The sequence below is a fragment of the Nematostella vectensis genome, chromosome 14 (assembly GCF_932526225.1).
Source record: "Nematostella vectensis chromosome 14, jaNemVect1.1, whole genome shotgun sequence".
NCBI classification, from domain to species: domain Eukaryota; kingdom Metazoa; phylum Cnidaria; class Anthozoa; order Actiniaria; family Edwardsiidae; genus Nematostella; species Nematostella vectensis.
Window position 1 is genome coordinate 731,473 of NC_064047.1, and position 13,183 is coordinate 744,655.

The 13,183-nt window shown below is 46.1% G+C and overlaps 1 protein-coding gene and 1 pseudogene across 1 annotated transcript; one reads left to right on the top strand and one right to left on the bottom strand.

The window, feature by feature from the left end:
- The first annotated feature begins 3,615 nt into the window (after nucleotides 1-3,615).
- LOC116618517 lies at nucleotides 3,616-4,635 on the top strand (annotated as a pseudogene).
- Nucleotides 4,636-5,435: 800 nt separating this feature from the next.
- On the bottom strand, nucleotides 5,436-8,123 carry LOC116618525. Its single transcript, XM_032382291.2, has 3 exons — nucleotides 7,966-8,123; nucleotides 7,496-7,750; nucleotides 5,436-5,722 (listed from the first exon to the last, which is right to left on the bottom strand). The coding sequence occupies exons 1-3, from the start codon at nucleotides 8,018-8,020 to the stop codon at nucleotides 5,523-5,525; spliced, it is 510 nt and encodes a 169-aa protein (XP_032238182.1). The 5' UTR covers nucleotides 8,021-8,123; the 3' UTR covers nucleotides 5,436-5,522.
- Between the last annotated feature and the right edge of the window lie 5,060 nt (nucleotides 8,124-13,183).

Genomic DNA, 13,183 nt, shown 5'->3' on the forward strand with positions numbered 1-13,183 from the left:
CAAAGTGTATTAACACCACCCTCCCCCTCCCCAAGTGTATTAACACCACCCTCCCCCTCCTCAAGTGTATTAAAACCACCCTCCCCCTCTCCAAGTGTATTAACACCACCCTCCCCCTCCACAAGTGTATTAACACCACCCTCCCCCTCCACAAGTGTATTAACACCAACCTCCCCCTCTCCAAGTGTATTAACACCACCCTCCCCATCCCCAAGTGTATTAACACCACCCTCCCCCTCCACAAGTGTATAAACACCACCCTTCCCCTCTCCAAGTGTATTAACACCACCCTCCCCCTCCACAATTGTATAAACACCACCCTCCCCCTCTCCAAGTGTATTAACACCACCCTCCCCCTCCACAAGTGTATTAACACCACCCTCCCCCTCCCCAAGTGTATTAACACCACCCTCCCCCTCCACAAGTGTATTAACACCACCCTCCCCCTCTCCAAGTGTATTAACACCACCCTCCCCCTCTCCAAGTGTATTATCACCACCCTCCCCCTCCCCAAGTGTATTAACACCACCCTCCCCCTCTCCAAGTGTATTAACACCACCCTCCCCCTCCACAAGTGTATTAACACCACCCTCCCCCTCTCCACAAGTGTATTAACACCACCCTCCCCCTCCACAAGTGTATTAACACCACCCTCCCCTCCACAAGTGTATTAACACCACCCTCCCCCTCCACAAGTGTATTAACACCACCCTCCCCCTCTCCAAGTGTATTAACACCACCCTCCCCCTCTCCAAGTGTATTAATACAACCCTCCCCCTCCCCAAGTGTATTATCACCACCCTCCCCTCCCCAAGTGTATTAACAACACCCTCCCCCTCTCCAAGTGTATTAACACCACCCTCCCCCTCTCCAAGTGTATTAACACCACCCTCCCCCTCTCCAAGTGTATTAACACCACCCTCCCCCTCTCCAAGTGTATTAACACCACCCTCCCCCTCCACAAGTGTATAAACACCACCCTCCCACTCTCCAAGTGTATTATCACCACCCTCCCCCTCCACAAGTGTATTAACACCACCCTCCCCCTCCCCAAGTGTATTAACACCACCCTCCCCCTCTCCAAGTGTATTAACACCACCCTCCCCCTCCACAATTGTATAAACACCACCCTCCCCCTCTCCAAGTGTATTAACACCACCCTCCCCCTCCACAAGTGTATTAACACCACCCTCCCCCTCCCCAAGTGTATTAACACCACCCTCCCCATCCACAAGTGTATAAACACCACCCTCCCCCTCCACAAGTGTATTAACACCACCCTCCCCCTCTCCAAGTGTATTAACACCACCCTCCCCCTCTCCAAGTGTATTATCACCACCCTCCCCCTCCCCAAGTGTATTAACACCACCCTCCCCCTCTCCAAGTGTATTAACACCACCCTCCCCCTCCACAAGTGTATTAACACCACCCTCCCCCTCTCCACAAGTGTATTAACACCACCCTCCCCCTCCACAAGTGTATTAACACCACCCTCCCCTCCACAAGTGTATTAACACCACCCTCCCCCTCCACAAGTGTATTAACACCACCCTCCCCCTCTCCAAGTGTATTAACACCACCCTCCCCCTCTCCAAGTGTATTAATACAACCCTCCCCCTCCCCAAGTGTATTATCACCACCCTCCCCTCCCCAAGTGTATTAACACCACCCTCCCCCTCTCCAAGTGTATTAACACCACCCTCCCCCTCTCCAAGTGTATTAACACCACCCTCCCCCTCTCCAAGTGTATTAACACCACCCTCCCCCTCTCCAAGTGTATTAACACCACCCTCCCCCTCCACAAGTGTATAAACACCACCCTCCCACTCTCCAAGTGTATTATCACCACCCTCCACAAGTGTATTAACACCACCCTCCCCCTCCCCAAGTGTATTAACACCACCCTCCCCCTCTCCAAGTGTATTAACACCACCCTCCCCCTCCACAAGTGTATTAACACCACCCTCCCCCTCTCCACAAGTGTATTAACACCACCCTCCCCCTTCACAAGTGTATTAACACCACCCTCCCCTCCACAAGTGTATTAACACCACCCTCCCCCTCCACAAGTGTATTAACACCAACCTCCCCCTCTCCAAGTGTATTAACACCACCCTCCCCCTCTCCAAGTGTATGAACACCACCCTACCCCTCTCCAAGTGTATTAACACCACCCTCCCCCTCCACAAGTGTATAAACACCACCCTCCCCCTATCCAAGTGTATTATCACCACCCTCCCCCTCTCCAAGTGTATTAACACCACCCTCCCCCTCCCCAAGTGTATTAACACTACCCTCCCCCTCCCCAAGTGTATTAACACCAACCTCCCCCTCCCCAAGTGTATTAACACCACTCTCCCCCTCATCAAGTGTATTAACACCAACCTCTTTCCAAGTGTATTAACACCACCCTCCCCCTCCCCAAGTGTATTAACACGACCCTCCCCCTCCCCAAGTGTATTAACACCACCCTCCCCCTCCCCAAGTGTATTAACACCACCCTCCCCCTCCCCAAGTGTATTAACACCACCCTCCCCCCTCCCCAAGTGTATTAACACCACCCTCCCCCTCCCCAAGTGTATTAACACCACCCTCCCCCTCCCCAAGTGTATTAACACCACCCTCCCCCTCCCCAAGTGTATTAACACGACCCTCCCCCTCCCCAAGTGTATTAACACCACCCTCCCCCTCCCCAAGTGTATTAACACCACCCTCCCCCTCCCCAAGTGTATTAACACCACCCTCCCCCTCCCCAAGTGTATTAACACCACCCTCTATTACCACTATTGTCCATTCCCACGCAACTGTTCTCCCAACTAAATCCCAAATAAGAACAGTTATGTGACGATTTATATTTTAAATGTAGATTCAGTAGATATCTTCATATACAATCCGTAAATAATGAATAAAACTCTCTACAAATTCGGCGACCTTCTCAGCTGAAGGGATTGCCTTTCGATCACCGCTAAGGGCCCCATCAGGGTCCTTTCCATTAAGGGGCCTCTTGCCACCTCGTTATCGAGGATTGGCTGATTCACTAGGTTTACTAGTAGACTAAAATTTAGAATAGTTCCCGTTAAATAAGAACCTGTTTAGGCTAACCTGGGAAAAGATCTTATAAGCCGGTAAGTACTGTACAATGATCAACAGTATCGAAAGATTTTTGAAGATCCATAAACACTCCATATGAGTCTTAAAAAAAATGCTCTGAATGTTGCTATCATTTTTGTCATCTGCGAGCAGCGAGCATTTTGAAAAAAAAAATGGCTAGCAAAGAGCAACTAAAAAACACTTAACGCTGCAAAACACAAAAAAATAATTTCCAATTTTACTAAGTATTTAGGTGATGGTGGGTAAAGGTACCACGTGACCTGCTTGTTTCTATTATCTATTTGCTTTTCCTTATAGCCGATTCGGGCACGTTAAAATGTCCCCCGAGGGGCCCTAATTGTTAAGCCTTTTTCATGATAATAAATGAGAAGACAAAAGGTAAGCTGTTAGATTTTCAAGCATGAATTGTGAACAATCATATTGACTTCCTCCGCCAAGTATCGACCCGATATCGACCCAATATCGACCCAATATTGACCAAATATGGTCACTACATTGTTTAAGATGGCGCTTGCATGGCTCTTCACTCATGGTTTCACGCTCTTCTACCAAAAACTAAAACATCGTGGGAGATCTTATCAGTCTACTCTATCCAGCATGCATCTTGCGTTGGATCTTGTCGTGGCCGTGGTGGCCTGGGTTGCCGTGACAGGTATTTGCAAATAACTGCTTAATGTGTTTTGATTATGAATTTTCGCAGTTAGCAATCTTTTTCAATTTTTCTTGTCTGGTTATATTGGTCTCGAAGCGTAATAGTACGAATTATTTAGAGGGGAAAAAATCGTCCTTTCTAATGTAGCCTTAGATAAAATTTTGTGTCTGCGTACAATAAGAAACACAACTCTCTCGGCTTCTTGGACTAGTTTTGACGTACCTTTTTCTCTATAATCTGTCTAGATGCCATCGTGGAAGACAAGATCGCCTTTCGAGTGTTCCGCCACGATCTCTCCATCAGTGATCAGGAGATGAGAAGGCTTCTCCAAGAAAGAAGACCTAGAGGGTCACGGCTTCAAGAAAGAAGTCGTCACCAAGTTAAGGAAGGCCCCTGGGAGCAACAAGCCAAGTTACCAGAGGCAGTACTACTATTCCAAGCTGGTCGCATGTGACAAGGCAATGGAGGTGGAGAAAGAATTCGATACACTTATGCCAGGTGTGTTAGTACAGGGCCCAGATGGGGGTTGGGACACTTGGGTATACATTGCCCTTTATGATATTAAAGGCAATCAAAATTATATGTCATTGAATGTTGCTATTTTCATTATGTGAAACTCGTTTATCTTTGTAGGTATTTTCGGCAAAAGGTTCTTGTCAAAGATGAACAGCAGGGTGAGAAGGATGGGCCTCGGTAAGACGACAAAGTGCCGTGCAGGGATCGAGGTCCACTTTAAAAGGGGGAAGCGTCAGCGCCGTAGCATTTGCATTGTATGTTCTGGCTGTTTCAGTATTGAAGCCCTTGAGAACAGGCATTAACGCATTTCCCTTTGTAATATCACAAAAGAGAGAAAATGAAAATAATGTGATAAGTAAAAAGATAGATAAATTAAGAGATAAATGAATAAATATATGGAAACGCCATTTTGATCCTTTGTATTGCTTCATTGGCCTACGTCCGGACCATTTGATTCTCCGTTACTTTTATTTATTTATTCTGCAGTTTTTGCTCCCTTCACTCCTCTGCAGTGCCGTGACGCCTAGGGGGGTCCTGAGCCCCTCCCCATTTTTTCTAAAATTATAAATATATAACCAGACGGGGCAATGTCTGTTACGGCCTTGCCCGGCTTCATTGAGATAACCTATTATACAGAAAATTCATTTAACTATGCCTGTTTGATCGGCTTCGTCTCTTTTCTTTAACCCGTTACTATTGCCATGTGAGTCGTGCCGTGAGAAATAAGAGATTAGTCAAAGACGCAATGTGCCGTACTGGCGTAAAGATACATCTCAGCAAAGAGCAGAAATGCGATCAGGGGATAAAGGCACTAAACTCAGTCCTTACTGGTTTGCTTTCGTTGGTGCTGGCGCATCGATGATTTATAAGAGAAACTACCGTTCTTACAGCACACGATACTGTTACAAATAAGGTATTGAACTTTTTAGCTAGCAAAATGATAATAAGGGACGTTTGCACTTGCCATTTTCGCTGCTCTTTTTATTTTCATTTTTATTTTATTTTTATTTTATTCTATTTTTAATTTAATTTAATTTTTATTTTTTATTTTTTATTTTCGTTGCTCTTTTTTATTTGCTCAAATCTTGGGATTTGTTATTACATGTGCGATAATACGCACAAGGAATGGAAAATACACAAGCAAAAAAAACAAGGGTGGAACTTGATCATTATTTATTTCATTACATTCTTACAGAAATAACGGTTGTAATTATATTCAGGGCCTGTTTGCTTGAATTTCTGATTATTTTTCAATGGCATCCACACGCCAGCAATAATGGCATAGCCAACAACGGTAGCTTCGCCGCTGTCGCTTATTATCGCTGCAAGTCTGATCTTTGTTAAAGTGGACCTCGACGCCAGTGCGGCACATCTCGTCTTTTTCCAGGCCCTTTTGTTTTATTACACGCTTGCCCTTTGATAGCACAGTGGTTCCTAGTGCGCCTTAGAAAAAGAAACACAACACCGGGTAAGGATATTAAAAAATGCAGCACTAAGTCGGCGTAGAAGTGCGAGTGTCAGGTCACGTGAGGTGTATTTTCTGGCCATGGAACTAGTCAACTGTCTACTATTCAATTTTCGCGGGTACTAAAATTCGCGATCTTAAAACTCGCGAAAAATAAAGACCGCAAACTTAAATCTAGCGAAATTTAATGTATATAGAAAAATTGATTACAAAGAATGAAGGTTATATTGAGATCACAGGACATGTAACGAAATTATCGATAATATCTGGAGGAACAATAAACTTTTTCCATCACAGTGTGTAAAATTGACCCCTAAGGGAAAGCTTGTTGGTTTTGTTTCATTATATTGGTCCTGTTTGAGTTGTTGTTTAACGTCCTTTTTTGTAAAAAAGGAGAAAAGATGAAGTAACTTGAACTCAGTGGCGGATCCAGGGGTGGTGACGGGGGTGACATGTCACCCCCCTTGTTGGGTGAAAAAAAAAGGATTTTTGGGGAAAAAAGCATTTTGGGTATTTGATGTATCGCGACGCTATTCCCTAGACAAAAACCAGACAACCGTTCGCGACAGAAAGCCAGGCCACTGCACTAGACGAAACAGGGCATTGATTATGAATCAGAATGGTCTGATTGGCGGAACACAAAAGCCGAAACCCCCTCGGATAGTAACTTTAACGACATGTTTTAACCTTAAAGATGCACATTGGGTGTGGTCGAAGAAATTCCTAACCCTAAACCCTAAAATCACTGTAATGGATAGCAAAAGCGTAAGAATTTTATAAATCACCCTATCGATCACCCTATCGTTAAATTTTTAAAGAGCCCTCCGGCGGGCATCGCTATATATCGAATTCCGCTGTAACGGATTAAGATGCTCCTTACTTTTTTCTATTTATATATCTATCTAGCATTCTTTAAAATATAATATCCACTCGTATAAATTACCACACGCTAGACGGAGCGCAACGGGCAAATTCGTGCTCGTGGACAAGCAAACTGAAGCTGAGAGGAACTCAAGCAATAGCGATACAAGAATCCCTGGCTAAAAATAAAATCTTAACCAACTGACGCGGGCAAAGGCATATGAGCTCATCAATGAGCTTAGATAAGAAAGAAGGTTATGTGGGAATACCTAAATCACCACCGGATGCGGAATATCAACGATGCTTCTCATCCACTGAATCTAGTCATTAGCCACGCCTGTAATTTAGTACGCAATATGTTGGGTTCTTGCCTTGAGATTTTCAAGGTTTTTGACAACTAGCCGGCGGAATTCCTTTAAAATTGTGTTGTGATTTAAGCACTTGTACCCGAAAATAGAAAGCGCAAAATGGAAGATTTTGCAAAATGTGCTGGGTCGAATGATAGGATACGCAATAGTGTCGATCGACAGGATGGAGGTCTGTAGGCGTTTTATGGCAGCGCAATCATGGCGGATGGCATCATCTTCTTGTAAGTATTCCTTCAGATACTAAAACGAGCTGTTATGCTTTTGTTTTTCTGTAATTCAAAACTTAAATAAGTAATGCGGTTTTCACAAACAGGGACGATAAAAGTATTCTCGAAATTTTCTAGAAGAACTTGTAACATGAAATATATATTCCTTAAAAATCTGGAAGAAAAAATCGCGACAGACTGTCAAAAAGGTCACCCCCCCGTTCTAAATCCTAGATACGCCACTGGAACTTTGTATTCAAAAAAAGAAAAGAAAATAGAGAAGAATAAAGTAGTCTTCCATGATTTGTAATCTCACCTTTTAATAACATGTCCATTTCCCTCTCCACTTCCATCACCCGGCCACACGTCACGTCCTTGTAGTAAAGGTACTGCTTCTGGTAATTTGGCTTCTTCTGTCCTGGTCTTTTCACAACTTGAGTGGTGACCTCTTTCTTGTATCCATTGCCTTCCAGATCTGCCTGCTTCAGAAGACTTTTCATCTCGTCATCGGTCTTGGAGAAGTCCTTGTTGAACACTCGCACAGTCACTTTATCTTCAACAGTCGTCGCTTCTGTAAGCAAAGCAAGCAAGAAAATTAAACGAGAATCGGATAAACCTATAATTGTTGAAATTTCAAAATGCTACGCGACAGAAAACCTGAGCAAACCGACAGGAGCAAGCGTAAATAGAAAACAAAAATACTAATCGAGAGCGCGTAATATTATAATTACCCGAGGTTAGAATCCAAATTCCCCGAAACAATTCTCGGACAGGTTACCTGCTTACCTGAAACTGCGACCCAGGCCACCACAGCCATGACGAAGCTTAGCTTGAGATACATGCTGGGTAGAGAATCCACTTGTGTTACAATTTCTTCGATGTCTTTGGAGAGCGATAAACAGCAAATGATGTCTGGCTGTTCGCATGCGGCATTAAATAGACCATCGGTCTTAGACAAATGTCCATATTTGGACGTCGTAGAAGTCTAGGTACCGTTTCAGCTTTATCAAGAAGCAAGCGAACTTTTCATGCCACGGTCTGAAAGCCCGCTAAACGAGATGTGTTTTGTGTCCCATCTTTGTATTATTTGCATAATTATCTGTCAGCCTTTGCGATATTACACTTTAAGCATTTGATAACGTCTACAAAACATTGTCAACGAGCCTGTGAACATGTCCCTTTTATTTCATTTTTTTTACTACATCAATTGAAGACACCAAACCCTCTACAATTTTATAGTTTTATTATTTTTTAGACAAAAACTTACAAGTGGGATAAAGCTAGATACTCGTATCAGTAACATTTCAGCACAAACAGTTCGTTGCATGGTAACTGCTGAAGTTTGCGCTCGCTGTCACATCTTTGTTTCAGCTCTCTAAAGACAAGCCGTACATGCACAGGCTTCCCACCCGCGTCAATGAAGGATTTCTAAGGACATACGAATTTACGCAAATAAACATATATGAGTTATATCTTCATGAAATAAACTTAGTTGGGATGTAAATGGATCCGTCTGTGGTGTTTTTTTTTTCTTCCTAAGAAGCTCCATTTTACGAGTTTAGAGCGATATAACTTTGTCTCGGATTTTGAGTCGATACTAAGTATGTTAATGAGACAAGGCTAGCAACTTTATTCTGACTACCTCACTTTCAGTGCGATTTTCTGACGGATTTTAAGCAGAACGAAAACACTGATACTGGTACAAGATGGGAGAAGGATGGAACTATCTCCGAATCGAGTTTTGTTTAGCAATCCGCCTAAAACCCCGCGAGAAATGATTTTTAAAACGGCTATTTTAGCTTTCCGTCAATGATCGGGACATAGCAGCTGGTCAAATCACAGGAAGCCCAGGCAACGGTTTTGTAGTGCAAGAAAATGGTCATAAAAAGTGGCGGATCGTTCAAATTTATGGAACGCTTATGAAATTTGGCACAGTGATAGAGGAACTCACACTGAGCAATTCTGGATATGGACCCATCCCCAAAAATGTATACTTACAGTTTTAAAGAGGTGAAATTAATTTCCCTTAAAACCTGAATAAAACCAATACTTTTCATGTTACGGTCACAAAACTTAACTCAGTGATGTATATTAACATAACCTACAGTTAACGAAAAAATAAACCACGCCCCCTTGATACTTACAGTTTTAGGGATGGAACAAGTTATTTCCTTTAATCAGCATTAAACTAACCCAATACCATTTATTGTACAACTTTCCAACTCCACATAATTGTTATACTCTTTACAAAACTTCATTCGAGATATGTACCCACGCCCAGATGTGAGTACTTACAGTTATACTAGAGATGAGAGGCAAATTGATTATATAGAGTGCCTTTCCAATACTAAATGAGAGCTAAGATTCCATATACTCATAATGGTATATTGCAAGATATTCCAACAAATCCACATATTTAATAATATTGGTATATTGCAGGATGTAGTCGAGCGTATAACCACGCCCATATAGAACTTACAATTATACTAGAGACAGCATAAGCGTAATATATACCATACATATAGCACGCTAATAATAATCAATGAAAACACAGAATTGTGTGAAATGTCGACAGGAGTGATCTTGTTGCGTATATAATACCACGAGTTGACAACTGTACTTGTGAAGTGTACTTGTCAACTATCGGAAATGAGATAATTGTAATCATTAGCTGTGAATTGGACTTCTTCGGGTCCAAGTGTGGCGAATAATTGCGACGTTGAAGAAATGGCGAGGGAGGTGTTGAGAGAGTAATCGGAGCACTGCATATTCAAAATGGAGCACTATCAACCTGCCAATCATAACGGTAGGAAGAGCCACTGCCAGTACAAATCAAATGCAGAAAAAAGGCATAACTTCATTGTAAAAAATTGAAATACCAAGCATGCATACTGTATGTGCTAGTTGTAAACACGGCAAAAAAGGTCGAGTATTCTCATATATACTCCGCGGGCAGAGATTTGAAATCTTCCTCTCTCTTCCTTGCGTCTTCCCCCTAGGGGTAAATATTCCTGTGTCTTCCCTAAGTATTCTCCGAATATACTCAAGACTATAAATTACAACAAGTAATGCCCTAATATACACCGTGTGAAGACACGCGAAAGATGCGAGTATGCATCTAATTTACACCACATGGAAGACAAGGTGCATACTAAGTGTCTACCTCAAATAATCCACGGGTGTAAATTCGTGTTGAGATGGTAAGACATGAAGTCGACTCCGCGTCTACTCGAATATTCTACAGTGTAAGATCTGGAACAATCCCCATGTCTTACGCGCATATTCGCATGTCTTCATAACCCCCCTTTGGTAATCCCCCTTTTGTTCGTATTCTCATGTCTTCCCCTGGGGGGACTTTGGCCGTTCATAGAAACGCTTCGCGTAGATAAACAATTGCCAATTGTTAATCTACGTCGGGCGGGGTTCTGGTAGAAAAAACAATTGGCAACTGTTAATCTACGTCGGGCGGGGTCCTGGTAGAAAAGGGATTGGCAATCACTAATTTACGGCGGGACTGGGTCATTCCATAGAACGTTTTCCATGGCCGGGCGGGGTCCGGGTGCGCTTCGCGCGGCAACTGCCAGCGCCTAGCGCGCATCGGGCGGGGTCCGGGTAGCGCAAAGCGCTGGGGCGGGCAGGGGCTTGCGCGCGCATAGAAATGGGGATAACCCACGCCGCGCCCCGCCGCGCGCCCAGCCCGCAGCGCTTACCGTTCCGGCGGCGGCATGCCCAACGCCAGCGCTTGCTTTTTAGCTCTAAAAAAGCGACTCGCTTTTTGCGAGCCTAAAAGGGGGTGGCTGCCCCCCCCAGCGCTTGCCGTTCCGCGGTAACATGTGGGAACCTTGCAATTAGACCCCCGTCTGTCCTGTAGTAAACCGAGCATTCGAAGGATGAAGTGCGTAAAAGATTACTGCGGGTTGCTAAAGGTCGGCCATGCAAACACGTGCGGCCAGAGGTGCATGGACACCTACTGCAAGGTGCACCTCCAAAGGCTCCGTAAGGGCAGCCCCCTCCCCGTGCCGTGCAGGATCTGCGGCATAGGGACGCAGTCGGAGACGCGGTTGTGTCGCCCCTGCGGAGCGAATCGTGTAGGGCAGAGGATGCGCGGCACCGAGAGGCGCGCTCGGGAACGGTTCGCACTCGTCCAGTCTGATATCGCAGCCCGCGATACGGGCAATTAGAGACTGGGTGGCACAGGGCATTCCCAAACACTCGTCCCGACGACTGCGATACGGGCAGTTAGAGACTGGGTGGCACAAGGCATACCCAAACATGGACGCTTACATAGAGGAGATTCTCAATAGCATGCCTGACAAAGAGGCGCCCGCCGTGCTGGCAGGGCTGGTCCAGAACATCCTGGACGGGGGCATCTCCGAGGGTGTCAAGCACAAGCTGCTTAAGCCGCTCATACCGGCAAAAGCGCGGCCAGAGGAAGTCTGGCGCGAGTTCGACCTTTTGCTGGAGCAAAAGGGGCCAGAGGGCTTAGACCCCGAGAAGTACTATTCTCTCTTCGTCGGCGGCGCCCATCTTCGGTTCCCTAGCGTGGATGCCACTCTACGGGGCTACGACATAAGCGCCGGTGTTTACCAGAAGATACGAGATCTTGGTGGAGCATGTGTCATTGCTCCAAAGCCGGTTATGCGGGGGCCTGATATTAATGACGATGGCTCGGTGTGGGGGGTCTCGCACGAGCGAGACTCTCTGCGGGCAAACGCAGTGTTGCCACCGGTGCTTGAGAGTAGACCCAGACCGGCGTTACAGACTCCTTACGGCCGTTGGTAAGGCCCCCGCAGAGCCATTGGCGCCAATCACAGAGGAGGAAGGGCGCTCGGAGCACAAGATTGGTGGGTCATTAGTCAAAAGAGGGGACCAAATCGCAGTCGGCGTCCTGGAAGGCATCGATGCAGGTATTTGGGAGAAAGGACGAGAGTACCTCGTCTACGTGAGATACGAGCTTCGCCCTTTACCTAAGCAAAATGGTGAGCCTGGGCCAATGTTTGAGCGAACGAGCTGTGTTGTGAGTTATGTTGCCGACTTCTTGAGGAATCGCGGCACCTCGCGCTCCCTCGGTCTAACCAAGACATGAGGCAAGATACTCGAGCGATTTGACAAGAAGCTGGCCACTACGGAATGCACCAAAGAAGACCTCTTTGAGATGAAAAAGAAGCTCGAGGTAAAGCTAGTAGCCGTGGACGCCCTGGGTTACGTTCTGTGGGACTCGGGGAAGTACAAGACTAAGGCGAGGGTCACCATCCCTTGCCACAATAACCACGCCTGGGCGGAGCCTCCGACCGAACCACCTGCGATCACGAGCGTCCACGGCCTAGACTTCAAGGCTGAGGGGGAGCTTCGTTCGTTATGTCAGGAGAAGGCTCTAACCAGTGCCGCAACAAAAACGCGCGAGGCAAAAGTGCGAGAGGTGCTCATTCGCTTTATAAACAGGGCGATCCCCAGAAGCACGAGGGTCTGGCTGTGTGGGCGTGTTATAGTCACGCACGAAGGCAAACTGTACCGATCGGGACAGGACGGAGCGGCTATCGATAGGGCGTTTACAGACGAGACAGGACATGATCCTCAATGGCTCCCTGATGATCACCCAGCCTACCAAGAGTACACCGAAGCTACACACTCGATGGGCGGCCCAATAGGGTATCGGGACGTCTGGCAAGCGGCGCAGGTTCAGTCCAAAGTGTGGAATAGCAAGGAAAACTTAGGGGCGCAGCCCCATGCGCACATCGACATGCGGCGTACCTAGGATGTGAGGACAGTGTCTTCGGCGGCGCCTCGGACGCCATTGATTTGGTACGGAAATACGGCTTCCCAACGAACGTGTATCGTATCGCGAATGTTGTGGGACGGCCATTGAGCGAGGTTCTTCAACTAACCGGGGTCATTCAGCTGACCGAGTGGAAGTTCTCTAAGGCCTGCCACCCCAACACTTCCGGGAGGGTAGGGCAGCACTTGGAACAAAACGAGGGCTGGATCACCACGCCAGAGCTCAAGG